The following is a 27,547-nucleotide window of genomic DNA, read 5'->3' as shown; positions in this document are numbered from 1 at the left end:
TGCTTTACCACTGAGCTACATCCCCAGCCCTTTTTTTAAAAAAATAGTTTTTTTTTTTTTTTAATTTTTAGACAGGGTCTCACTAAGTTGCTAAGGCTGACATCAAATTTTTGATCCTCCTGAGTGGCTCAGGTCACAGGCATGTACCACCATGCTTGGCTTAGGCTGACTTTGAAAGGCTATTTAGTTGGTTCCCAGGCTTAAGATATATTAATAAGTTAGGGAAGAAAGGAGATGGGATAAAGAATAAAATTTAAATCTCAAATTAAATCAACAAATATCAGCCACTGGAGCAAGCAACCTGACAAAGCAATTCTTCCGCTGGGAGAATCTGAAGAGAAGTTACTCAACTGTATACAAAGCCTGGGATCAGGAGAGGCAAGTTTGAGGCCATCTACGACCTCCAGGGGGCAGTCGGTGCTTGTGTCTAGTGTCTAGTAGCAGCCAAGCGGTGACAGCAGAGCAAGAGCCAGGGGTGGGGTAAGCAGAGCCAGGCTTACCACTGATGTCCTTTTCCACCCAAGTGAAAGTGACTCCTCCTTCTTTGCTGCTTTCACTGAATCTCAGCAGGAAGGTGCCTGGGGGCTTGGTGCTCAGGATGGCCCGCTCCCGCTCCTTACTGATGAAGCCCATTATGTACCTGGAGCCAAAGAGGGGCAACCACATTGTTAGAGGGCATCCCCAGCCACTGGCTTACTGAGAGAGCACGCGTGACATGTTCGCATGGTGCCCTCTGCCAGGCAGGAGTTTCAACCTACCCTTCATTCCAAAGGGCCAAGATGTACTTCTTCACAAGGTCAATGATATTGTCTAGCCAGACCCAGAAGGAGAAGCCCTTGCCAGCCATGTTTTCCTAGGGAAAAGAATAATAGGAAAGCTAAGTCCACCACCATCCAGCCTTTTCCCTCTTGGAACACAGTATACCTCCAAAGTCCTTCCAGCCCATTTACCCTCCAGGAGGTCCCACTGGCTGCTGGAGGAAGAGTTCAGATCTCTAGGCTTCGCGTCCTCTACAACTACCTCCCAGATGAGCACTCCGCTCCCAAGAGGTGACCACAAGAATTTAACAAGATCACTTACTTTGCAAAATTTAGCCCATGTGATCTGACACCCTGAATAGTTCACACCAGGTCCTAAAGAAAAAAAAAAAAAAACAAGTAGAAAAGTTTCAGCTTTGTTCAAGATCTTATTTCTTAAAAACAGAAAGTACATATATTTGCCCCACAATGGGCCAGGAACCACTGGCTTTCACGTGTGTGAAGGTAGCCATTGTGTGTGCATGCCTCCGTACATGTTTTGCACAAACACACATGCAAACACATATGCCCATATCTGTCACCGGATTCCCACACCCGAGTTGCCCTTTAGCCCAGCAGAAGGTGGGTAAGTATCAAGCCCCTCTTCCTAGCCTGCTGTGGTGGTCTGGGGACCAGGCACACACTAACCAGCTCACAGCTAGGATTAGAAGGTTGCATTTTGTAGCAGCACAGGACAAAGCTACTTTTAACTTTGAGTCTAGATAACACAAAAAGTATTCTACTTAAATTTTTTTTTGAGGGGAGAAAACTTAAAACCTAGCCTGAGTTTATTGAAGAAATGGATGGGAAATGTCAAGCCTTTAGTTCCATCCTCTAACACACACTTAAGGTATCTTCTAAGGTCAGACAGGGTACTGCCCTGGAAGGGCGAAGAAGACAGCAACCAAGAGAAAAGAAATCTTCCTCCCACCTCATAAAAAATGATCACCAGGATGCAAACTTGCTCAGTGCCCTGACTTCCCAACCTGGCACCAGCAGGGTGCCTTGCTCAAGCCCCCAGGCCAGATTCCTGGTCTGAGGAGAGCAGCGGGGTGAATAGGCAAGATGTAGACCTAAGAGTTTCTCTGCCAGCGTGGTCAGCTGCTCGATGCTCAGGCCTCGCTTGGTGGTGGAGGAGAACTGCCAGCTCAGCACCTCAGCCACTTGATCCCAGGTTCCAATTGGGGGCTTGGTGAAAAAATTCACGTTCTATTGAAAATAACACATTTGCTCATTTAGATGAGAGGGTAGTGCTAATGACCTGCCTCAGGTACCAAGAAGTTACAAGAGAACGTGGTTTCCAAGAGGTTGGGACACTAACCTTCGGGTTGTTGGTCAGCATATTATACCACAGGATCGAGGCCCAGGCATTTGGCATCTGACAGATGTTAGAGATCACCACAACTGGCAAGGAGTGGGTCTGTGGAGTGTGTGGGGGATGAGTTAGGGAGGCAGAGGGGTTTTCACAGCTTCCAAAATCTCCATATTGCACAGGTTTGGAGTAAAAAAAAAAAAAAAAAAAAAAAGCACACCTGCTGATAATTCTGGGCAAGAAGGAGGAAGACAATGACTCTCAATGAGTCAGTGCAACGCCCAGAGGGAAAGCATGCCAAACCCAGGCCCGGGGCTTGGCTGGGTCTGTACCAGTAACTTGTACAATCTGACAGCTCAAAGTCTGACTCAAGCCCCAGATCCCACCCTCCCCACTTTTTTTTTTTTAAGGAGGAAAGATGCATTTTTTTTTTTTTTTTTTTTTGAGGAAAGATGCATTTTGACTCATGGTTTCATTTTATTTATTTATTTTTCTGTGGTGCTGAGGATCAAAGCCAGTGGTAGGCAAGCACACCACCACTGAGCTACAACCTCAGTCCCAGATTCCCCATTTATAAGACTTGGAAAAGACATTCTCCAAAATCCCAAGAATCTGCATTTTCCCATGAAACACAGCAGACTCAGAAATCAAAGCCTAGGATTCCTGCTTTTCCTAGTCTAATTCAATTTAAAGATCCAGAAGGCATGCAAAAGAATGCAAATGCCGTGATTTTCTGCATACTCAAAACAGTGGCTGCTGGGGCTGGGATTGGCGGTACAGCACTTGCCTAGGACGTGCAAAGCCCTGGGTTTGATCCTCAGCACCACAGAAAAATAAATAGATAAAATAAAGATATTGTGTCCAACTACAACTTAAAAAAAAAAAAAAGTGGCTGCTAAGGATTTTGCCCAAACTTTCTACAGTTGACCCTAATCATTTCTAAATACAGTTTCTCATATCAAGCCTGCCAAAAGTCAAGTGTTCACATGTTTTCTGAGCATTCGAGCAAATTTTATTCTTGGATGGGACACCAAGAATCTTTTGGAGGAAAAAAACTAATAAATAAATATTGTACTTAGGAAACTGTGTTCATTCCACCTTCTCTAGTAATAAAATCTCACTAGACCTTCTTGTCCTGAGTCACCCCTGCATGTAAGGCCACTCCAATTCTGCGGAACTTACCTCTAGGTCGATCTTGAGGCCTTGGTGATACACCTCAGTCTCAAAGGTGATCAGGTGCAGCTCCTCAGTCACAATCAGGGAGGCCTACAATAGCAAGAAAGACACTCCTCTTCAGAGAGAAGGGAACTTGGTATCAACAGCCACAGTCTTAGAAAGTGACACTCCACAGCCTTACTATGCAAAGAAGGGTGAGCCATAGGATGGTCACAGACAAATTGCCAAGGACACATACTGAGCACATGCTCTCTTTAATATGTGGACTCTCCGATGCTGACCTTCAACCTGACCTTTCACTTGGTTTTTATTATAATATCGTACAAATCCTACAGGTTACTTATAAAGGTGTAAGGCATAAAAAACAACAAAACAATGGACACTCCTGCCATTAGCCGTGACAGATGCCTGTCATCCCAGTGCTCAAAAGGCTGAGACAGAAGGATCACAAGTTCAAAGCCAGGCTTGTACGACTTAGGAAAAGGCAAAATAAAAACTAAAAAGGGATGGAGATGGAGCAAAGTGGTAGAGTGCTATAGGCTCAATCCCTACTTAAAAAAAGAACATCTGTGAATCTGCCGCCCAGTTTGTTGACTGGATTTTCTTTCTTCTCTTCTTCTGTTGTTGTTGTTGCTGTTGTGCTGGAGATCAACCCAGGGCCTCATGCCTCCTCTACCACTGAACTACATGAACTACACCCCAACCACCCAGTTTAAAAGACCATTACCACTGAAATTCTGCAGATGTTTTTCCTCTACTCCATTTCTTTCCATCTTCCTATAGAAATAACTGCCATTTTATTTTTGGATTTATCATTTCCTAGCTTTTCTTTACAGTTTATTTATTTCTCTAAACAATCCATATATTGTTTAGTTTGAGATGATTGTATACTTCAGACAGATGGAATCCCAATCTGTATTCTTCTTGGCTCACTTTTCACTCAATGTGAAATTTGTGTGGGCACCTGCAATTTATTCTTTTTCACGGTTATATAGTGTTCCATTATAGGACTACACCACAACTCAGTTTTCCATTATAATGTTAATGAGTACTTCTTTAATTTTAAGTTCTAAATTAAAACTAAGTAGCACTGATATTTTGTAAATGTCTCCTGTTACTCTAATGCAAAGATTTCTCTATTGTTGAATCCTGCGAATACCTCTGCTTGTTTATTGGGTATAGTTTTAAAAAAAAAAAAAAAAGAGAGAGTGAGAGAGGAGAGAGAGAGAGAGAGAGATTTTTTTAATATTTATTTATTTTTTTTTTAGTTCTCGGCGGACACAACATCTTTGTTGGTATGTGGTGCTGAGGATCGAACCCGGGCCGCACACATTCCAGGCGAGCGCGCTACGGCTTGAGCCACATCCCCCCTATTGGGTATAGTTTTTTTGTTTTGTTTTGTAAGAGTCAGAATCTCACTATGTTACCTGGGTCGGCCTCAAACTCCAGGGCTCAAGTGATCTTCCTGTCCCAGGCTCCTGAAGAGCTGACACTTTAGGTGCATATGCCCAGCTATGTTCCTTTATTATAATGGCAAAATATTTTCAAAAGTGACTAACAATATTTACTCCCACCAGCAGAACAGCAACCTTATTTTTTTGTTTGTTTGTTTTTGTCTTTGGTACTGGAGATTGAACCCAGGGGTACTCTGCCACTGAGCTATATCCCGAGTCTTTTTTATCTTTCGCTTTTAGACAGGGTATCACTAAGTTGCTGAGGCTGGCCTCAAACTTATCATCCTCTTGCCTCAGTCTCCCAAATTGCTGGGACAACAAGCGTGTGCCACAACACCCAGCAGCACCTAATTTATTTATTTATTTTTAAATATTTAGTTTTTAGTTGAACACAATATATTTATTTATTTATTTTTGGTGGGGCTGAGGATCCAACCCAGGGCCTTAAGTGCTCTGCCGCTGAGCCACAACCCCAGCCCCATCAGCAATCTTATTTTTAACAAGAGTTAGTCAGAAATAGAATTACAATTTTTTTTTCCTTTTTGGTGCTAGTCCTCAAGTTTGCTAAATATATGCTTTATCCTTGAGGAACATCCCCAGTCCTTTGAATTTATTTTTAAAATACTCCTTTTCTGATTATGGAGGTAGTATATTCAGTTTAATATGCAAATATAACAGATAATATAAAATAACCTTGTCTATTAACATCATCACTAATATATAAGCTCTGTGGGTATATATGTCTCCAGAAGTTTTACTTTTGAAACAGGCTCCTTAAGTTGCCCAGGGTTGTCTATACTCCTGGACTGAAGCAATAAATCCTGCTTTGGCCTCCTAAGTAGCTGGAGCTATATACATGGGCAACCATGCCTGGCTTCAGAAGTTTTAAACATATGTGAATACATGTAAAATTGTGTAATGCATTTTTTTTTTTTTTTTTGGTACTGGGGATTGAACTCAGGGGCTCTCTACCATTGAGCCACATCCCCAGCCCTATTTTGTATTTTATTTAGAGACAGGATTCCACTGAGTTTAGCATCTAGTTTTTGCTGAGGCTGGCTATGAACTTGCCATCCTCCTGCCTCAGTCTCCCAAGCTGCTGGGATTACAGGCATGTACCACCACACCTGGCCAGTGTATTTTTTAAAAATGCACTACTCAAATTATTTTACATCTTGCTTTTCTTTTTCTTTTTTGACTGCTAGGGATCAAACCCAGGGCCTCATACGCGCTAAGCAAGTGCTCCACCAATGAGCTACAGCCCCAGCCCCAGTTTTGTTCTTAAAAACATTTGATACAGGGCTGGGGATGTGGCTCAAGCAGTAGCGCGCTCGCCTGGCATGCGTGCGGCCCGGGTTCGATCCTCAGCACCACATACAAACAAAGATATTGTGTCCGCCAATAACTAAAAGAAATAAATATTAAAAAAAAAATTCTCTCTCTTTCTCTCTCTCTCTCTCTCTCCTCTCTCTTTAAAAAAATAAATAAATAAAAAACATTTGATACATTTACACCCTTTATTCCATCTCATTTGGAAAAACAGGTCAGTAAAAATGGAGCCAGCTGGCAAAAGATGGAAGGGAATTTGGAAAGCCCCAAGCAAGGTGGAAAGCGTCCCTCCTACCAAGTGGGTGTGGATAGCAACTCAGCAGGGGACTTTCCACTTCTCCTAAATGAGGAGCTAACTCCCCAGACAGTTCTCTGGCTCCAAGCCAGAGAACTCCACTGCATAGGGCCTTCTGAACACCTCAGGGTGGCCCACAGTGACTTTTCTGAAGTAACAGCTTAAAGCCTCTAATTCTGGGCAATAAGAGGACTCTCTTTCTCTCCCTCAAAAGAACCCCACCTCATTGGCTTTCATACCCAACAACTTACATCACAATTGGCGCGGCCCCCATTTCCACATCTTTGCTCTCTGAGGGTCTGTAAAAAAAGAAAAAGTCATATGAAGCTGTCCCAGACCTTCCCTTGGCCAGAGGCCCTATGTGAAGAGGGGTTCGGGCTCCTCTGACATACCAAGTGCTTGAATTCGGCAGAGAGGCTGCCATTGTTGGACTCTTCCATGTTCATCACTTTTGTGTTTGTGCCCAGAATGTTAAACTTCCGGGATCTGAATCACAGGAGAAAAACCAACCACAAGGGTGACTGAGTGGCCAGAGGATAATGTTAGATTAAACAAAACAAAAGGAAGCTTGTAGGCTTAACTTACCCTCTGAGAGCTGCAACGTCCCCAGAGTCTCTGTTAAGAACACAGATTAAGATTGGTGAGAGGACAGGCATTTCTTCAAAGATCCTACTCTGTATTATTTACATGGATGGTGCTCCTGGGAAATTCTTCAATTTAGTTACATTTTAGATGTGAAACATAAATCCCTGTACATGCTTAAGTAATAGACACTCCAGGGGAATCCTGGTCTTTACATTCATCAGAACATAGCATGCCCACAAACCAAGAGTCTAGAGGTGAGGACATGATCTACTTATAATTCTATTCTAGGCTGGACTTATATTTTTCTATAAGATTCAGCTGAACATGAGTAAGAAAGCACATGACCTTAATTGCTGCAAGCAACCATGTAGCTACCCAGAAGGGAAATTTGGAGGGCAAGAGATGGTTAATAATGGCAGAGGAGAGAGACAGATCTTGGATCCTTGAGGACTTCTATGAGTCACTGATCTCACCATCATTGGGAACTTGCCCAAACTCTGCATTTCCAGTTATACTGGGTTGCAAATATCCTAACTTAAGCCACGCTGGATTTTCTATAAAGGTCTGCTATTTCCTGTAACTCAGAGCAAGCACCTTCTTTGAGACAGCTGAAAATATTCTTCCAGTGTGATCACTCTATTTTAAAATTCTGTTGTTGAATATATCATTTTTAAAATATTGATTTTTTAGTTGTAGTTGAACACATACCTTTATTTTATTTATTCATTTTTATGTAGTGCTAGGATCAAACCCAGGGCCTCACATGTGTGAGTTGAATGCTCTTCTGCTGAGCCACAACCCCAGCCTGAATATATCATTTTTTATATAGTCACATTTCTTAGTCCCCCTGCCCCCTTTTTTTTTAATTGGGAACCATTTTAAAAGTTCTTCTCTATTGTTATATATTTACCTACATATACAGAATTAATAATAGGTACTGTTTGTTAAATAGAACATTTTATGTGTGTTTATAAGAGAAAACTGATTAATTTTAAACCATTCATAAGACTTCTTTCCATACATCACATCTTATTTCTTTGTTTATTTGTTGTACTCCTGACAATTAAACCCAGGATCTCAAGCATGCTAAATAAGTGTTAAGCTACATTTCCAGCCACCACACATCACATTTTAAAACATAACAGTTCGCATGATCAGAAAGTTCCCCCTCATGCCTAACTTATGCTTATGTATTTATTCATTTATTTTTTTATTTGCAGTACTGGGGTTGAATTTGGGGGCGCTCTACCAATGAGCTACATGCCTAGTCCTTTTCTTTTTTCTTTTCTAATTAATTTTTTAGTTGTACACAATACCTTTATTTTGTTTATTTATTTTTATATGGTGCTGAGGATCAAACCCAGGGCCTCGCATGTTCTCTACCGCTGAGTCATAATCCCAGCCACCTAGCCCTTTTCTTATTTTTTATTTTGAGACAAGGTCTTGCTAAGTTGCCTAGGCTCGTCTTGAACTTGCAATCCTCCTGAGTTGCTGGAATTACAGGTGTGCACCTGTACATGTATGTATATATGTATGTATGTATATAACACACATATATATGTATATGTATGTACGTGTATAGATATGTATATATATTCCTTTTTAGTATTACTATTTTGTTGTATAATTGGCAACCAATAAACTCTGCTGTTTAAAATGTGCAATTTTTTTTAGTTATAATTGGGCACAATACCTTTATTTATTTAATTTTTTTTTATGTGGTGCTGAGGATTGAACCCAGCACCTCGAACATGCTAGGTGAGCACTCTACCGCTGAACCACAACCCCAGGCCCTAAAATGTGCAATTTGATCAGGTTAATTTATGGATATATATACTATGTCCAACTGTAAAACCATCAGCACAATCATGGAATGTATCAATCACCCTCAAGGTTTTCCTATGACCATTTGTAATCCATTTCCCAGGCCTACACTCTACTCTGCCCTTGGCCAACCACTGTTTTCTGTCACAACAGATCATTTACATTTTTAGAACATATATATTTTTATATCTCTTTTGGGGGGTCTGGTTTCTTTCTACTCCGCATAATTATCTTGAGATTTATTCATGTGTTACAGCTATCAATCAAGCTTTGCTTTTTGTTGGTGAGTATATTCTGTGGATACAGTACAAATCATTTATTCAAGCTTTGCTTTTTGTTGGTGAGTATATTCTGTGGATACAGTACAAATCATTTATTCATTCACCTGCTAATAGACACTTGTGTATATTTGCTTTCATTTTTCTTGGGTTAATACCTAGGAATGAAAGGACTGCATCATATGGCAGACGAAGGTTTCACTTTTTAGGAAACTGCCAAACATTCTTCCAAAGGGGTTGTGCCATTTTCCCATTACATATTTATTTACCTATATTCTCAAGATACCCTTATTAAATTCTAAATATGTTAGAATCTATTCATACAGACTGTTAAAAGTAAAATTTGAACCAGGTGCAGTGGCACATGCCTGTAATCCCAGTGGCTCTGAAGGCTGAGGCAGGAGGATTGCAAGTTCAAAAGCCAGCCTCAACAATAGTGAGGCACTAAGCAACTCAGTAAGACCTTGTCTCTAAATAAATACAAAATAGAGATGGGGATGTGGCTCAGTGGTCAAGTGCCCCTGAGTTTAATCCTCAGTAAAACATAAAATTTAAACTTCCCAATTGAATCCTTAATATAAAAATCCCCCAAAACCACCTGCTGAATAATCCATCTTCTCTTCACTAAGGTGAAATTTCATTTTTAAACATACTAATTCCCATATAAACTAGACGTCTATTTCTAGATTTCAGATTTTGTTTCAATGATCAATCAACTTATTTCTGTCCTAGTTAACACACTAAATTAGTAACTGGAACTTTGTGTCACATTTTAATATCTAGGAGGGCAGCTTCTCATACCACTCCCTCTCCCAGGTGTTTTTAATTAAAAAAAAAATTTAAGGTGGATATGGTGGCTCATGTCTGTAATCCCAGAGACAGGAGGCTGAGGCAGCAGGATTACAAATTAGAGTCCAATCTCAGCAATTTAGCAAGGCCCTATCTCAAAATAAAAAAATAAAAAGGGCTTAAAAAAAATAGAATAGTGGTTGCCAGAAACTAAAGGGAAGGGGAAATGAGGGGAAGTTGTTCAATTGGTATGGAGTTTCAGTTTTGCAAGATGAAAAAGCTCTAAAGACCTATTGCACAACAATGTGAAATACTTAACAAAGCTGAATTGTATACTAAGACATGATTATTATGGTAAACTTTACTATAAGTATTATATTTAATACTAATTATAAATCTTTTTATTTAAAAAATAAATTGCTATCTTTTTCATAAATAAATTTGTTTACTTTTTCAGCTACAGTAAGAAGATAAAGAAATCTTTTTCAGCTAAGATAATAGAAAAACACATTATGGATTTTCAAGAACCCTATTCATATTTTGGTTGTTCCTATATTAACTAGGAAGAATCAACAACTATATAGTAAAATCAGGAATATGACTTTTCTCACTTTTTTAAAAAAAATTAGAGTATTATAGTTATACATATAGTTGGGTTTATCTCATCACTTTTTTTTAAATGTTTATTTTTTAGTTTTTTAGGTGAACACAATATCTTTATTTTTTATTTTTTTTATGTGGTTCTGAGGGTTGAACCCAGTGCCTCACACATGCCAGGCAAGCACACTACCACTTGAGCCACATCCCAAGCCCCTATCTCATCACTTTTGAAACCATCATTTCCTCACTAAAATTTCAGCTTTCTTCAAATAGATCATAAATATTTCTGTTAATTTATCATAATATATTTTTAACTTCTGTTGTTTATTGTGATATCATGTTTCTATTAAAAAGCTAAAACAAGGTTAGTTATTCATTATTGCATATTTATTATACCTACACCTTTGTCAATTTCCTTGATTTCATTAATAATTACTTTCCAGTTTATTCTCATGAAATTTCCTGATAATTATATTACCTAATAAAAACAAGTATACATTTTTTTCTAATCTCTTCAAAGGATAAGTATATTTTAGATTTTGAAAATATTGTCATTATATGGTATTTTTTTTTTTTTTTTTTGGTGGAGAGGTTGCTAGAAATTGAGCCCAGAGCCTTTTACATTCTAGGGAAGCACTCTACCACTGAAGTATATCCCAAGGCCCAGGAACATTTTTTTAAATCCATTCTTTTCATATACTATCCATTTGGCATATATGTATAAGTTACATTTATAAATAAATACTAAATAAAGAAAAAGAGGGACTGATGGTCACAGCAGCTATCCCAACTCAAGTCTAAACCACCAGCATTGTTCTGGCATGAAAAAAATATACTATAAGGCTTCTGGAAACATTTGTTCACAAAACAAAGATTTCTGAACAGAGATAGTCTCTACCATCAAACTGTATCTTTCAAAGTTCTCACTTCTCTGTTCCTCATTTGAAAAAAAAAAAAAAAAAGGACCAGGGCTGGGCTCAGTAGCAGAGTGCTTGCTTACTTGTGTGAGGCCCTGGGTTCTATCCTTAGTACTTCATAAAAAAATAAACAAATAAAATGAAGGCATGTTGTCCATCTACAACTACAATTTTTTTTTCTAAAAAAGAACTATGTTTAGGAATACTTACTTGTCAATGCACACTTTAATCTTAAGCTGATAATTCAACTCAGGGAATTTGACCAGCAACCTATTAAAAAAAATAAATAATTATTTTTTTTAAAAAAGTCAGTATGCTCCCCCACCTCAAACCTCCAGTTTAGATAATGTAAAGTTCATAATTCCTCATTTCTAAGAGGTAAAGAAGTCATAATCCCAAATTCATCCTCCAGGCAAGGCCATCTTTGATCTTTAGCTGAACATTACCCACTTTGGCCAAAAGGTATAGATAAAAAGCCTAAGAACTAAGGACTTGGTCAAAGTTATAGAAGTTTCACAAAAGGATAATAAAAAACATTTAGTGAAAAATATCACAGGAACATGCTCTGTAGCTGGTATTATTTTTATTAAACTTGTAACTCAATACCAAGCTGAAGGTGATTCATATCTGTGATCCCAGTGACTCAGGAGGCTGAAGCAGGAGGATCACAAGTTCAAGGCCAGCCTAGGCAACTTAGTGAGATCCTTTCTTAAAATAAAAAATAAAAAAGGGCTGAGGATGTAATTTACTGGAGAATGCCCCTGGGTTCAATCCCAAGTACTACACACACACACACACACACACACACACCATGCTGGCAAATTTCATACCCACAACATCACTGCCTGTGAGGCCTGAAAAAAACAACCCTGAAAGCAGGTGCAGTGCTGGTGCCTATAGTTCCAGCTACCCAGGCCAAGGTGGGAGAACTACTTGACTCCAGGATGTGGAGACCAGCCCAGGCAATACGGTGAGAGCCCATGTCAGGACAAAACAAAACAAAACACCAACTCTGACTCTAAAGGTATCCTTCAACAAAACTTCCACCCAAGCAGAAATGCCATGGCCTACCTGACTTTAGTGGTGAACTGGACACCAGTCTTGATGACTAGCGGCCGGTCAGGATGCATGGGCATGCAGGGCTGCCGTTCAACCACAAAGGCACTGAAAGGGAAAAGGTCAGCTTGTCACATACTACTGTGGTAACAAGTCTTTTTTCTGATCCTCTGAAGTCAGTTAATCTCTCACCTCAGGACATTTTTTTGGGGGCGAGGGGATGAGAGAAGGTGACAAAGATTTTAAGTTACCTTTTCATTAAGTTTCTGAACAGCTCCACGATTCTCTCCTCCAGCATTGGCCGGTGCTGTACAATGGGGTCCCCTTTGTAGGAAACCTTTTGCTGCAACTCCTCCAGTTTCTTGATTTGCTGGCGGGTCTGAAGTTGGGATTCTGCTAATGAGGTGATCCTGCCAGTAAAATAGGAAAGTTTCCAGTTACCTGGTAAATAGACACAGGTGGGAATGGGAAAGAGAAAGGGAGGGGCATACCATAGGTATAAATACCACTAAGAAAGCCCCTCAAATAACAAAGGGGAATTTTCTTCTATTGTGATAAAACATACATGGCATAAAATAGACAATTTTTAACCATTTTAAGAATATAGTTCAGTGACATTAAGAAAAAGGAATTTATTTGCTTTTTTTTTTTTAATAATCCCTTCCTAAAATTTCGAATTTCAAAGATGGGATTGGACATAAAGGAAGAAATGTTAAAACTTGCAGCATTAGGAGACACTGGTGGAGTCATCACTGGAACATGAAAGCATTAGACTCCGATTCGGTGGATATGAACTATAAAGATTGGCACTCACTTTAATCATCCTAACTTGTCCATATGTCAAAATGTGAAACTGGGAACTAAAGGAGAATAGACAGCCTAAGAAGACTTGGATTTAAGCCAAGCTTACTCCTGTGCAGGTTTGGACAAGCCTCTTCACCAGGGTAGGTCTGGTGCAGGAAGGAAAGGGGTCGATGTGCATGATTCCCACAAGCCCTTTCAATGTCAACTCTCAACAGATATTATGCTTCAAAATGTTAATAACATGCACAGAGAAAAAAATGAGCAGAGAGCCCTGTGGTGGTGCACACCTGTAATATCTGCAAATCAGGAGGCTGAGGCAGGTAGATCACAACTTTGAGGTCAGCCTCAGCAACTTAGTGAGGCCCTAAATAACACAGAGAAACTGACTCAAAATTTAAAAATTAAGGGGCCAGGGTTGTAGATCAGTGACAGGCATGAGGCACTGGGTTGGATCCCCAGGACCACATAAAAATAACAAATACAAAAATAAAGTTAAAAATTTTTTTTTAAATAAAAAGAACTGGAGAAGTAGCTCAGTGGTAAAGTACTGCTGGGTTTAATTCCTAGTACCCAAAAAGAGATTGTACTAACTTTGTGGGCCTATGGTTATGACCATAATTCAATTCAGTTTCTAAAAGGAAAAGAAAAGTTTCTCTTCCAACTGTTACCAGTTTTCCAGACGATCCAGGCAGATGTTAGGAGGGCCTCCAATGCAAGCAATCTGTTGCCGCCTCTTCCAGTCAGCCAGCTCTTCGTCAGTAAGCGTTTTCTGCACATACTCCATTGCTGACAAAAGCCCCGCCAGTTCACTCACGATGCTCTGGTTGGAAACCAAAACAAAGTCAGAAAACATTTCCCCACACTGTCTCTAACCACATTCTTTAGTCAGTTCCAGAGAAGGAACTTATTAGAAACCAGTTCTGCCACAAGACATGCAAGGCACCAGGGAAGCTGTCCAAGGCGCTTACTCTCCGCATCTGGTCCAGCGCTGTGAGCATCTGCTCCAGCTGCTGCATCTTCTGCCTGGTCACGGACTGGTTGTTTCCATTCAGATCCTGCATGTCTGTAGGCAAAGGAAAGACCCCTTGACCAGAGGGAATACTCTCAGCCTTCAAAATAAGGCTTCGGAGCCATGTGCAGTGGTGCCCGCCTACAGTCCCAGCTATTCAGGAGACTGAGAGGTAGGAGGATTGCAAATTCAAGGCCAGACTCAGCAACTTATAGCAAGGTCCCATCTCAAAACACAGACAATAAAAGAGGTACCATTAAGCAGCAGGAGTCCCTCACCTCCCACCATAAAGTCTAACAGAGTTAAGACAAACAAAGTCTTTAAACTCACTTTCTATGGGAGATTTTAACGTCTCTAATATTCACTTGCCTCCTTGACTCTTGAGGGTTTTATAGTTGAAATCAAAGTCATCCTGGAGATTCTCTACCACTTTCATTTTCTGTTCTAGATCCTGTTTAAAATAAATCAAAAACAGAAGTAAAATTTAAAAAAGGTTTCCTTGGGAAAAAAAAAAATTCTGAGAAAGAAAATGTGCATGTAAGACCCACTCTCGATATCCCCAATCCAAGCTTCTCAGCCAGGACCTACTTTACCTGTACTCGCTTTCGAACATCCTGAAGGTGCTGCTCCAGCATCTGCTGCTTTTCTGTCACCACAGCAGCTGTGGGGTGGTTGGCCTGGCCCCCTTGCTGCCAAATAGTGGGTAAGCACACATATGAACACAGAGAACATGGGGGAAGGAACACCCCCATCTGGCCTCCATCCCTCCCTACTACCCTTCCTTGCTATCCCCTGCCACAAGGAGAGGAGAGGAAACAGAGGCAGCGGAACTGTGGGCAGGGTGCCAAGGAATCCCTCATGTTTTACCTGTGTCACTGGCTTTTTACCAACAGATCATTCTATATACCCACTCTGGATTGAACTAGGAGTCCACATGTTGAACTAAGACATGGTCCCTGCCCTCAAACAGTTCATGGGTAAGGATATAAAGAAATTTCAGAACAGACTGGGGTGTAGCTCAGTGGTAGATTATATGCTTGGCATGCTGGGTTCAATTTCCAGCACTACAAAAATAAATAAATTCAGAATACCTGATGATAGCAGATGTCAATCTACTGAAACATGGTGTGCAAACATTTCTGTGGAATAAAAGCACCATCCTGCCCTAAGGATGAAATTCCGTATCAACGGATGTGCTCTCAGGGGAGAAGGAGAGGCTAGTACCTTGAAAAGATCAATTAGTCCATAACATTTTAGGATTTGCTAGGTTTTGTGAAAGAGCAGTAATAAAAGATCTTGGACAGAAAAGACCATGTAAAAGCCAGAGATCAAGATAGTGTGATAGTGGCCCAAGGACAGAGATGGCAATAAATGGGGCAGATCTGAGAGTCCAGGAAAGATGTTATCTACCCAGGATTTCAAGCTAGAAACCCTTAGGCATCTGATTTCTCCCTGATTTCACACTGACTCATCAACCCTCCTGGTCCATTCCCTGCTATCTCTCAAACCGACCTTGAGTATCAAGGCTCAGTTCAAGCCCCAACTGCTGTTCTCTTTGCTTCTAAACTCTCTTACTTCCAATCTGTTCTCTACCTTTCTACCAGAAGTCTCCAAAATAGGTCTGAACATGCCAGTTTAAAAACTCCCTCCCTTTCCCATGCCTAGCCAAGCAAAGATAATACAAACTTCTTAGAAATCTTGGGAGGGCAACCCCTGCCCCTAGTTACTCTCCCAGGGGTGGTAATGACTCATTTATTGGTAAGATTGAGAGAAAGACTCTCTCTGTCCAGAGACATGTCAAAGAGCCCAGTCCTGGAGCTTCTGCCTGCCTCTCTCACTGTTGCCTGCCTCAGCTTGCTTGGGGCAGGAGCAGGTCCTGGTTTCTAGAGGTCTCCTTCTTTGTATTCAGCAGGTATCAGTCCATGGTCTCTTAAGCTTTGTAACCCCCTTCTCTCCACCCCAAGTTCTAACTCGGGCAACAGGTGTTAGAAAGACCCTGTGGTTACCAGTTTAAGCCATGCTTTCCAGTCTAGTTCTACCAGAAATATAGCTATTTTCATTTGCATTTGGCTCCCATGTCCTAGTTCTCTATTGGTGCTGTCTTAAAGGGAGCAGAACCCAAAACACAAAGATATTGCAAACAATCTGATAACAACTTAACTTGCCCTCTCCATGACTCAGTGACCCCTAACCAGCCAGACTGCGGCAACCACCCATTCTTCTCTGTGTACAGTGTGCTCCCACACTTCACCTCCTGCACACACTGTCCACTCAGCCTGGTGTGCACCTCTGCCCAAGTACCCGTTAACTTGTTCACCTTCACTTTCAATTCAAAGGTTCACTCTCCTGTGAAATCCTCTACAACTTCCTTGGACAAAATGACTCACATCCTCTTCTGTGTTTTTCTCACTTTGAGTATTTGTGCATAATCTAACTAGCTTCAGAGCCCCTAAGTAGCAGGGATTACTTTTTTTTTTTTTTTTTTTTTTGGTACCAGGGACTGAACCCAGGGATACTTAACTAGTAAGCCATATCCCCAGCCCTTTTTAAAAAATTTTGAGATGGGGGTATCACAAGCTGCTTAGGGCCTTGGTAAGTGGCTGAGGTTGGCTTTGAACTTGCGATCCTGCCTCATCCTCTGGAGTTGCTGGTATTAGAGGCATGCACCACTGCACCCAGCAAATTGTATCTTCTATTTATGCTTTTACCTATGCTGGGCATTTAAGAATGTGCCACATGATATAAATGGAGAAAAAAAGAATGAAGCCTGGACTGAGGCCACAAATATCCAACTTATAGCTCTCTATCAGAGACTGTGAATGTTTTCTCTTAGGGCCAGATGATGAATGTTTTTTGCCTTCTGGGCCACATAGTCTCTGCTTCAAATACTCAGTTGTGCTACTGTGGCATGAAAACAGCCACAAATAATTCATAAATGAATAAATGTGGCTGGGTTCCAAAAACTTCATTTATAAAAATAAGCCATATGCAGCAGCACTGCCATGCCTACAATCACAGCCACTTGGGAGGCTGAGGTAGGAAGACTACTTGAACCCAGGAGTTGGCACCAGCCCGAGCAACCTGGCAAGACCCTGTGTCTTGGAGATGTGGGGAAGAGGCTAGATTTGGGCCTTTGACAGTTTTCAGACCCTGGGTCCTACAGGACTAAGAATATTCTTTTGCTTTCCTACCTCCCATGATAAAGTTAGAGCCTCAAATTGACTTAAACCAAAATGTTTTTGTTTTTTTTTTTTTATCTTGGGGAACAGGATGAAGACATGAAGGTTCTCATAATACATAATACACACAGGCAAGTGCCTCTTAGCCTCTCAGGTTGCAGGTATGGAACAGTGAGTGTTATCAGTGTTAGCTTCTCTTTCACCCACATCTGAGTATAACAGTTTTCTGTGAAAGTTCTTTAGTGGGTTCCCATTTCTCACAGTAGTGGTGATATTGGTGATGTTGATTAATAGCAGCAGCAAAAGGCAGTTAACACTTACTTCACACTTCTGTGCCAGATACTATTCCAAGCATTTTACATGTATGAAGTAATTTAATTCTATGATGTAGGCACACTGTCGTTCTCTTTAGAGGAAGAGTGAGTAAGTAGTTTTCTTAAGATGCACAGTAAGTGGTAAAGCAGTAGGATTCAAACTCAGGGAGTTTGGCCTTTGAGATGAACTGCTCTTCCAAAGCCCAGTTACTAGGTGTGACTAATTAAAAACACTTTCATGTGGTCCCTGAGTCACTTAGGTCCCCTCACCCAGCCAGATACTGAACTTGCTACCCTGCTCCCAAGAACATATGTGTTTATGTTTCCATCTCTGAACACGATCTTCTTTGAGCCCAGTGCTCTCTCATCATCTGTCAGAGTTAGTTTTAAGGTTCAGCTCAAACACAGCCTCCTCTTTCTGTGATGCTTTCCCCACAGTCTAGGTTGACTTAGATGATCTTTCTTTTATCACCTTAATAAATTGTTCTATTAAAAAAAAAAAATGCCTGGAAGGGTGGCCCAGCCACTCAGGAGGCTGAGGCAAGAGGATCATAAGTTTGAGGCTAGCCTCAGCAACTTTGCAAAGACCTAAGCACATTAGTGAGACCCTGTTTCAAAATATATTATATAAAAAAGGCTGGGGATGTGGCTCAGTGGTTAAGCACCGCCGGGTTCAAATCCCAGTACAAAAAAAAAAAAAATATCATGGTATTGGCTTTTTTGGCAGGATGGGTGGTATAACGCTTTTAATGTATTTTTCAGTGTATTTTTATGGCTACTCTATTTTAAATGTTTTTCCTTTGTTCCGAAATAGTTAATATTGCTTGTGCAATTGTTTGATTTTCTGTTTCTCCCAATCTGATGCTGTTTCTTCCTGGGTCTCACCTGGGCTGCAGTGGCTGCAGTCTGGAGGAGGCGGGACTCTTCCCACAGGCACCTGGCCACTATTCGAGCGATCTCCATTGGCTTCTCAAGATACCTACTCTGTATGTAGGAGAGAAAGACAATGAAAAGCTGCAGCAGACTTTGGAAATGTGGACTGAATTTTGTTAACTTACAACTAATTTCTATATAAACTGAGGAAAGCCTTATATGTACTACTTGAAACAACAGCTGAAGGCCTCAAAGCCTGGCAGAAATCAGTGGGGAAGATAGGAAAAGAGAAGAAGAAAGGTGGTTACAATGATAACAGACAGCATATGAGCCTGGGTCTTTGGATAGTATGTTACCCTGGTCTTACAGGGAGGTACCTGATTTTGTCTAGGAGTATTAACTTTCTGGCCAAACTTTTTTTTTTTTTTTTGTACTAGGGACTGAACCCAGGAGCACTTTACCACTGAGCAAATCTCTAGCCCTTATTTTTTTTTATTTTGAGACAGGGTCTTGCTAAATTGCTGAGGCTGGCTTCAAACTTGCAATCCTTTACCTCCAGAGCTGCTGGGATTACAGGAGTGTGCCATCATGCCCAGCCAATTTCTAGTCAAACTTTTTTTTTTGGTACTATGGTTTGAACTCAGGGGCACTCAATCACTGAGCCATATCTCCAACCCTATTTTGTATTTTTTTATTTAGAGACAGGGTCTCACTGACTTGCATTTGCTAAGGCTGGCTCTGAACTCATGATCCTCCTGTCTCAACCTCCCGAGCTGCTAGGATTACAGGTGTGCGCCACAGAACCTGGCTCTGATCAAACTTTTAACAATTAAAATAAGAATCGCTGGGCACCGTGGCACATGCCTGCACCCCCAGCTGCTGGGGTGTCTGAGATGGGAGAATCGAGAGTTCAAAGCCAGCCTCAGCAACAATGAGGTGCTAAGCAACTCAGTGAGACCCTATCTCTAAACAAAATACAAAATAGGGCTGGAGGTGTGGCTCAATGGTCAAGTGCCCCTGAGTTCAATCCCTGGTACCCCAAAAAAGTAAATAAATAAAAGTAAGAGTTTCCCAGTGGGGGCTGGGGTGGTGGCTCAGTGGTAGAGTGCTTGCCTAGCATGTGTGAGGCACTGGGTTCGATTCTCATCACTGCATATAAACAAATAAAGTAAAGGTCCACTGACAACTTTTAAAAAAAATTGTCTGGTGCAGTGGCATATATCATATAATTTCAATGACTCAGGCAGCTGAGACAGGAGGATATCAAGTTGGAGGCCAGCTTGGGCAATCTAGTGAGACCTTTAGCAACTTTGCAAGACCCTGTCTCAAACCTCTTGTGAGGGATAGGTGTTACTAGCCTGCTAACATAATATGATTAACATTACAACAATCACTTTATTACTTCAACTGTGACATGAGAAGTCAATTTCTGGTAATGATGCTTAAGGGTAAGCATGCAGAAAATTGAGAAAGGGCTAATTCTTTCTCCTTTGATAGGCTCTCATTATTTAACCAAATAAGGAAAGAAGTTCTTCCAGGAAAGAAGCTAACACCCTACTCTGTGGATCCACCGTCTCCTGTACATTTTCCCATCGCACCTGAAGGAACTGCTTGATTCTTCGCAGATTGTGCTGATAGAGAACATTGGACTCTTGTAGGAAGCGGCTGTATTGCTGGTCAATCTCACCCAAGAGATTATGAAACACCAATGTGGCATGAGATTCTTTGCTGGCAGCATATGCCCTAAGAAACACAGTAAGAATAATTCTGAAACCTGCGCGTGCGCACGCGCACACACACACACACACACACACACACACACACACTTAGAAATCACCATGAGGAGAGATTAAAAAAGGTAAACCTGATGCTATAACCCAGTTATCATTTTCCATTTTCCTTGCTCAGAAACAACATAATTATTAACAATTATTCCACATATTATTGCCCCTCTCATAGTATATATATATAATATTTGAGCAAATTGGACAGATATGTGGTTTTGCTTTAAATTCTCATCAACTCTGTGATCAGATGATTAGTACAAATAAGCACTTATTAATATAATAAGCAATGGCCTATCTCCAGCATCTCTGAATCACATCTTCGCCCCTCACCAAATCAGGTATGTATTCTGAAAAAAATAGGTCATATTAATAGAGGCCTGAGTTAAATCAAAATTAATAGATGGACCTAAACATGTTAAAGAAAATAGTTGTTATTATCTCCTATATGAATGGAATCTATTTCTCTTACCCAGTGTCTCTTTCCTATAATCATGTGTTGACTCAAATTTCTTTTTTTTTTGAGAGAGAGAATTTTTTTGTAATATTTATTGTTTAGTTTTTGTCGGACACAACATCTCTATTTGTATGTGGTGCTGAGGATCGAACCCGGGTCGCACGCATGCCAGGCGAGCACGCTACCGCTTGAGCCACATCCCCAGCCCTCAAATTTCTATCTGTAATGGAATTCTCAAAATATTTCTACTACATCACTGGAGTACAGGAATACTTTTGGATCTCAAGTAAATAAGATCCAAATGAACCTTCAACACATCTATCACCAAGCAGTCTGAGTTTTTTTTTTTTTTAATATCTATTTTTTAGTTTTAGGTTGATACAATATCTTTATTCTATTTTTATGTGGTAGGTGAGGATCAAACCCAGTGCCTCATGCAGGCTAGGCAAGCGCACTACTACTTGAGTCGCATCACCAGCCCTTTTTTGTATTTTATTTAGAGACAGGGTCCCACTGAGTTGCTTAGCGCCTTGCTAAATTGTTGAGTCTGTTTTTGAACTTGTGATCCTCCTGCCTCAGCCTCCTGAGTTGCTGGGATTCTAGGCGTGCACCACCACACCCAGCAGGACTTACCAGTCTTGACTCTCGATCCAAGGTGCAAGAAACTGCCGGAGCTCCATTGGGAAGCTGTCACTGTACAGCTGATGAAGCTGCTCCAGGTACCGTGTGTCTAGCTGCTGCAGCTGATTCCACTGGGCCATCCTGCTGAAATCAGGGGGGGTCCCAACTGTAAACCAAAGTGTTCATATGGTCACCACAAGCCCCAGTGGACGTAAATAATCTGAAAATACCCCATCTACCCAACACAGGTATCAGGTCTATGATTGGGGATAAAAGACGCATTGGGAAGAATCCTACATATTTTTCCCAGTTTAGAACATTAGAACAGTAGATACATATTCACAATCTTTGTCTCTGGAACATCAGAGTGTGTGTGTGTGTGTGTGTGTGTGTGTGTGTGTGTTACTTACTAGGGATTTAATCCAGGGGTGCTCTACCTCTGAGCTACATCCCCAGTCCTGTTTTTTATTTTATTTTGAGACAAGTTCTGACCAAGTTCTGACCAATTTGTTGAGGCCGGCCTCAAACTTGTGATTCTCCTGCCTCAGCCTCCTGAGTAGCTGAGATTATAGGTATGTACCACCAACATAGCTTTTTTTCAGAAGATAACAAGTAGACATGATGCCAAGTTTTAGAATCCATTATCTACTAGAAATATGTGTAGTTGAAAAATCACTTAAGTACAAGATTTCTATTTCCTCGTTTATAATATGAAGATCACATTTCCTACCCCTCAGGGCCAATGAGATAATATTTCTAAAGTTCCCAGCTCCATGCACAGCACACAACAGATATTTAGCAAATGTCATTTTCTTTATTTCCCCACAACACTTCTTTTAGGTATAGTGTAAAATATACCCAGTGTACTAAAATACAGGATGTGGATGTTCAACAAAGACCAAGAGGGGCAGGGGCTAGGGCTCAATGGTAGAGCACTTGCCTGGCACGTGTGAGGAACTGGGTTCAATCCTCAGCACCACATGAAAAATATATGAATAAAATAAAGGCATGCTCTCATCTACAATTAGAAAATTTAAAAAAAAAAAGGACCAAGAGCAAATTCCAAGTCTACATATTTAAGAGGATAAATGGCCAAGTGCCCTGGGATTCTCCCACTCAATAAAAAGTAATTTTGATTTTTTTTTTTAGTTTCTAAGTCTGGGATGAGGAAGAAAGGGAGCTAAATACCAGGTATACAAGTCATTCCTGGTTTCACCAATATGCCAGTAAAATGCTCAGGTGTGAGAAACCAATCCAGCTAATCACTTTCAGTCCTCTCTGTGAATAGTTCGAGTCACAGAAATGTCAATACAGATTGACAAATAGTCTTAAGAAAATCTAAAAATAGCTACAAGTAAGTGCCAAAGACTAAGAAGTGGGACATGCACACCAAACACTAGCTGGAACAAAGCTCAGGCTCCAAACCCAAGCCTTGTAACCATGGCTGTAGTAACATCAGTAAGAAACCAAAGGTTTAGATCTCTTTTAAAGTACTCACATGAGGACCAAGTTAAAATCTGCCTAGTAGACCAAAAGCATCAAGATCTACAGTCTGCTTCTCAGGATCTTATTTACATAAAGATCTGTATTCGAAATTTATGTAGATTCTACCACATGCCAATGTACTGAAACTCAAGACTCTATAGAGCAAGCAGTATAGTCACATTGTGGCCACTGAACACATGTCCTCAGCCCTCTTTATTTGGGGGCAAGGTCTCACTAAGTTACCCACGCTGACCTTGAACTAGGGATTCTCCTGAGTAGCTGGCATTTATAGGCATGGACCACCACATTAGGTTGCCCATTTCCTTTTCACTTCTTTTAATATGGCTATTAGAAAATTTAACTTCATATATGTGACTGACATTCCATTTTTATAGGACACTGCTGCTAGACCATAACCAAGAAATGGTGGTTCTCCTAATTGAAAGCCCAAAGAAATAGTTATCAGTTTATCATCATATATTCCAGTGTTATAAATCCATAAAAATAGAATATTTCATTGTGTATCTTGGATAGAAATGCAGAGCTATTACAGACTACTCCTTCAAGTTCCGAGTTAAAACCATAAAACTGCATCCTAGTACACCTGCTCAAATATAGGAGAATGTTGAAGTCGTATATGCACATTTGCATTTTCAAATAACATACCTTAAAAAATGATAAGTTGTTGAAAACTGTCTGATTAACTTTTAGTTCGTAACTCGGAAACTTTTTGTTGTTGTTGTTGCTGCAGTTTGGGTGTTTTAGTTGGGGACAAGGGAGGTCCAGTGTATAATAATAATGCTATTTCTTAAACTAGAGACCACTGCAGGGTTTTTTTCCATAAAATTAAAGCACAAAATGTGATGTATTTTATGTTCTACTTTCCAAGAAAAGCACTGTCAAATATTCAAATAGTTATCTCCTTTAAAGGCTGCTAAAATACAAACCATATTTAATTAACAGCAGCCTCGGGGCAATTAAACCCAACTTTCTTCATAAGAACAGGATGTTGGGCTGGGGATGTGGCTCAAGCGGTAGCGCGCTCGCCTGGCATGCGTGCGGCTCGGGTTCGATCCTCAGCACCACATACAAACAAAGATGTTGTGTCCGCTGAAAACTAAAAAATAAATATTAAAAATTCTCTCTCTCTCTCTCTCTCTCTAACTCTCTCTTTAAAAAAAAATAATAAGAACAGGATGTCCTTAGGAGAAGACTAGCCCCATTGTCTGTGAAAAATCATCCCCAACTGGCTCTACTGTAATTGTTTTACTGGAAAAAAATTAAGAGTCCACTTTATTATCCCATCTCCATTCTGTTTTTTCAAATTATAAATTAATCTAAAGAGTTCCACTAAATTCTAACTAAAATATTTCTTATCTACAAAATAATTCTAAATCTGTGATTTAATAATCACTTCATCAAACCCTGATCACACAAGGTGATATGCATAATTTGATCACTGAGTACCACTGTGGGTACCTGAGAGAGAAGCCATCATTCCACAAAGCCCTGGTTAGGGCATTTCATGGGGCTTAACTCTCAGAGCATTTACTAGGCTTAGGTTAACAGATTATAGATGCTTGTATATAAAGGAAAGGTAAAGTGTAATCCTATTTTTTGTAACTGAAGAGAAAAGAAAAATAAAAATGAAACAGCAAGTCACTAAACACTTTCTGGACTTTTTAAAATATTTATTGTTTAGTTTTTTAGGTGGACACAATATCTTTATTTATTTATTTATTTATTTAGAGAGAGTGAGAGAGGAGAGAGAGTGAGAGAGAATTATTTTTAATATTTATTTTTTAGTTCTCTGCGACACAACATCTTTGTTTGTATGTGGTGCTGAGGATCGAACCCGGGCCGCACGCATGCCAGGCGAGCGCGCTACCGCTTGAGCCACATCCCCAGCCCATTTATTTTTATGTGGCGCTGAGGATCGAACCCAGTGCCTCATGCATCATAGGCAAGCACTCTACCACTGAGCCACAACCCCAGCCCCACTTTCTGGACTTTTTGAAATAAGAATTTCTCAGCCTCTTGGGGATAACCAATCAACAATAAGACAAACAATTATTGCCCCTCGGGGAACTTATTACTGTAATAAAGATTAATAAAAATGTTCCAGGTCACAGCTCTCATTTACATACTTTAAAAAAAAAAACAAGGGATATGTTGAAAACACAGGACCACTTACAAAGGGGATTTATTATATCACTCAGAACACTTCTTTCTAAACTGAGACTTGTACTTCACATCCATGCACCAGTGGATTCACACTAGAGGTAAGAGAACATGAAGAGGGGGGTGGAAATCAGGTGCACACGATCATCTAGAACAGAAAGTGGTCTAAAGATAATTTCTGTTCCAGGAGATTCTTCTTTGGGTATTACCCACACATTATACAAATATTTTAAACAGAGTTTACCCATATTTTACCTGATGCTTACACTATTAGCTCCTCTTTGCCATCAGGAAAAGCCTAGTAGTGACTAAGGCAACCAAAGTATAAAATAACAAAGAAAAACACCTGTATTAATTTCTATAGAAACCAGTCTTCTTAAAAAGGTACTTTAGGGCTGGGGTTGTAGCTCAGTGGCAGAGCACTTGCCTAATATGTGTGAGGCACTGGGTTCATTTCCCAGCACTGCGTATTAAAAAAAAAAAGGCCCAATGACAACTAAAAAAATATATTTAATAAAAAGGTATTTTAAAAAGATGATAAAAGTAATACTGTTCGCTGTGGAAAATTTAGAATATAAAAAGAAAAGAAAAGAAAAGATAAAATTACCCACTTTCCACCATCCTACTGTCCAGAACTACAATTGATATGTTGATGCAATTTCTTATCTTAGAACATGTGTATGTACATATGTGTGTGTGTGTGTACAGAAGGAATCATGGTATTAATTATAACTTCATATTCTTTTTTAAATATTTATTTTTAAGTTATAGGTAGACACAATATCTTTATTTTATTTTTATGTGGTGCTGAGGATCGAACCCAGGGCCTCACACATGCTAGGCAAGCGCTCTACCTCTGAGCCTCAGCCTCCAGCCCGCTTCATATTCTTCTATGAAAAGAGATTTTTGTTTAAAGGCCACACAAAATAGCTCTCTGGTTCTACTAGTGTTTTTAATACAATCCTGCAAATCCAATTGAGAAGCCACAGAATTTATTTAATTTGCAAACTCTATTTTATTTACTCTTGCTATAAAAAATTCCAAAAAGGATTTGAGGTGGCTGCAAACTCCTTAAAGTAGATTAGGAAGGGGGAAATGAGAAAAAGAAAACACGATTAAGGCTGGAGAAAAATATTCACCTTTATAAATTCACTGTAGGATAAACTGTCATGGATGGCAGATAGTCCACATTTAAATACTGAGCTTTAACTATTTAGGCATTCATGATTTAACCACTCATAATTACCCTAAACATAAAGACTTGGAATGTCAAATGAAAGTTAACTCAAAATAAGTACAATTATAAAGTAAATATGTAATCTTATTGCTTGCAAGTCCAAACAGTACCTTTATAAGGCTTAAGACTGCCTTTTTAGGTTTAATCTGCCTTTACAGTAAGAAATATATGTTATAAATCTAATTTTGAGGGGGCTGGGGTTGTGGCTCAGTGGTACAGCGCTTGCCTAGCATGTGTGAGGCACTGGGTTCGATTCTCAGCACCACATGTAAATAAATAAAGGTCCATCAACAACTAATAAAGGGGCTGGGGATGTGGCTCAAGCGGTAGCGCGCTCGCCTGGCATGCGTGTGGCCCAGGTTCGATCCTCAGCACCACATACAGACAAAGATGTTGTGTCCGCCAAATACTAAAAAATAAATATTAAAATTCTCTCTCTCTCTCTCTCTCTCTCTCTCTCTCTTAAAAAAAAACAACTAATAAAATATTTCTAAAAAAAAATCTAATTTTGATTTCCAAAAAAAAAAAATTAACACTTGAATGCCCAATCTAAAACAAATTATAAATGTTGTAGTGTTCAAATATGTTCAATTACAAATAATAAGATTTGTTTTAAAGTTAGAAACTAACTCTTCCCAGTAAAAATGAATATCAGGATATATGAGAACTTGTTCACTACTTATATGAAGTACTAAAAAATACTAAAAGAAGTATTAAATCACTGGACAGTAGAGCTCAGAGAAGTAAAGGAAATGACTTTTTCTGTTTTTCATTGTTTTTGCAATGCTGGAGTTGAACATATGGCTTGCCTCATGCCAAGCCAGCACTCTATCCAGGATCCAGAAACTTTTTATTGACATTCTGGAGAACTCCTAACTCAAAAAAGCTGACTATTTCACTTTCTCCTTGTTAAAGTTCAAGAATCTCAGGCCGGGAACATTATTTTTCTCCATTCCAACTCCTGACATGCTTGTAAGGTCTTACCACCATCACTACCATTACCATTTATATAGTTATCTGGTTCATATCCAGCAATATGAAGAATGAAATATATCAGGTTTACACTAAACTTTAAGAGGCAACATCCACCAAGAATGCAAATGGCAAAAAGGAAAGAAAATCTAGTGCTCTGATTCATGAAGAACAAGCAGGATTTTAAAGACAAACCGGAATCCGGGTGGAGTGGTGTAT

The 27,547-nt window shown here is 39.9% G+C and overlaps 1 protein-coding gene across 5 annotated transcripts in view; it reads right to left on the bottom strand.

Annotated features, from left to right (window-relative positions):
• Positions 1–27,547, bottom strand: part of STAT3 (signal transducer and activator of transcription 3) — a 59,794-nt gene that overhangs the window by 6,403 nt on the left and 25,844 nt on the right. For 4 of the 5 annotated variants that reach the window (XM_081271357.1, XM_081271356.1, XM_081271358.1 and 1 more), the window contains exons 2-20: positions 21,466–21,619; positions 20,190–20,334; positions 18,604–18,702; positions 14,819–14,914; positions 14,595–14,676; positions 14,185–14,279; positions 13,885–14,036; positions 12,664–12,822; positions 12,428–12,520; positions 11,567–11,626; positions 6,949–6,978; positions 6,756–6,849; positions 6,615–6,662; positions 3,292–3,375; positions 2,119–2,217; positions 1,871–2,006; positions 1,081–1,133; positions 759–853; positions 501–640 (exon numbers count right to left, since the gene is read on the bottom strand). In XM_081271357.1, the coding sequence (XP_081127483.1) occupies positions 501–640; positions 759–853; positions 1,081–1,133; positions 1,871–2,006; positions 2,119–2,217; positions 3,292–3,375; positions 6,615–6,662; positions 6,756–6,849; positions 6,949–6,978; positions 11,567–11,626; positions 12,428–12,520; positions 12,664–12,822; positions 13,885–14,036; positions 14,185–14,279; positions 14,595–14,676; positions 14,819–14,914; positions 18,604–18,702; positions 20,190–20,334; positions 21,466–21,593 (1,888 nt within the window). In that variant the 5' untranslated portion in view covers positions 21,594–21,619. The remainder of the gene's footprint in view (positions 1–500; positions 641–758; positions 854–1,080; positions 1,134–1,870; positions 2,007–2,118; positions 2,218–3,291; positions 3,376–6,614; positions 6,663–6,755; positions 6,850–6,948; positions 6,979–11,566; positions 11,627–12,427; positions 12,521–12,663; positions 12,823–13,884; positions 14,037–14,184; positions 14,280–14,594; positions 14,677–14,818; positions 14,915–18,603; positions 18,703–20,189; positions 20,335–21,465; positions 21,620–27,547) is intronic. The other variant, XM_081271355.1, reaches the window with a different exon arrangement.

Source organism: Spermophilus citellus (assembly GCF_964194105.1).
Source record: "Spermophilus citellus genome assembly, chromosome: 17".
Classification (NCBI taxonomy): Eukaryota; Metazoa; Chordata; class Mammalia; order Rodentia; family Sciuridae; genus Spermophilus; species Spermophilus citellus.
Note: the sequence above shows the minus strand (reverse complement) of the source record. Positions and strands in the feature narration are given on the sequence as shown.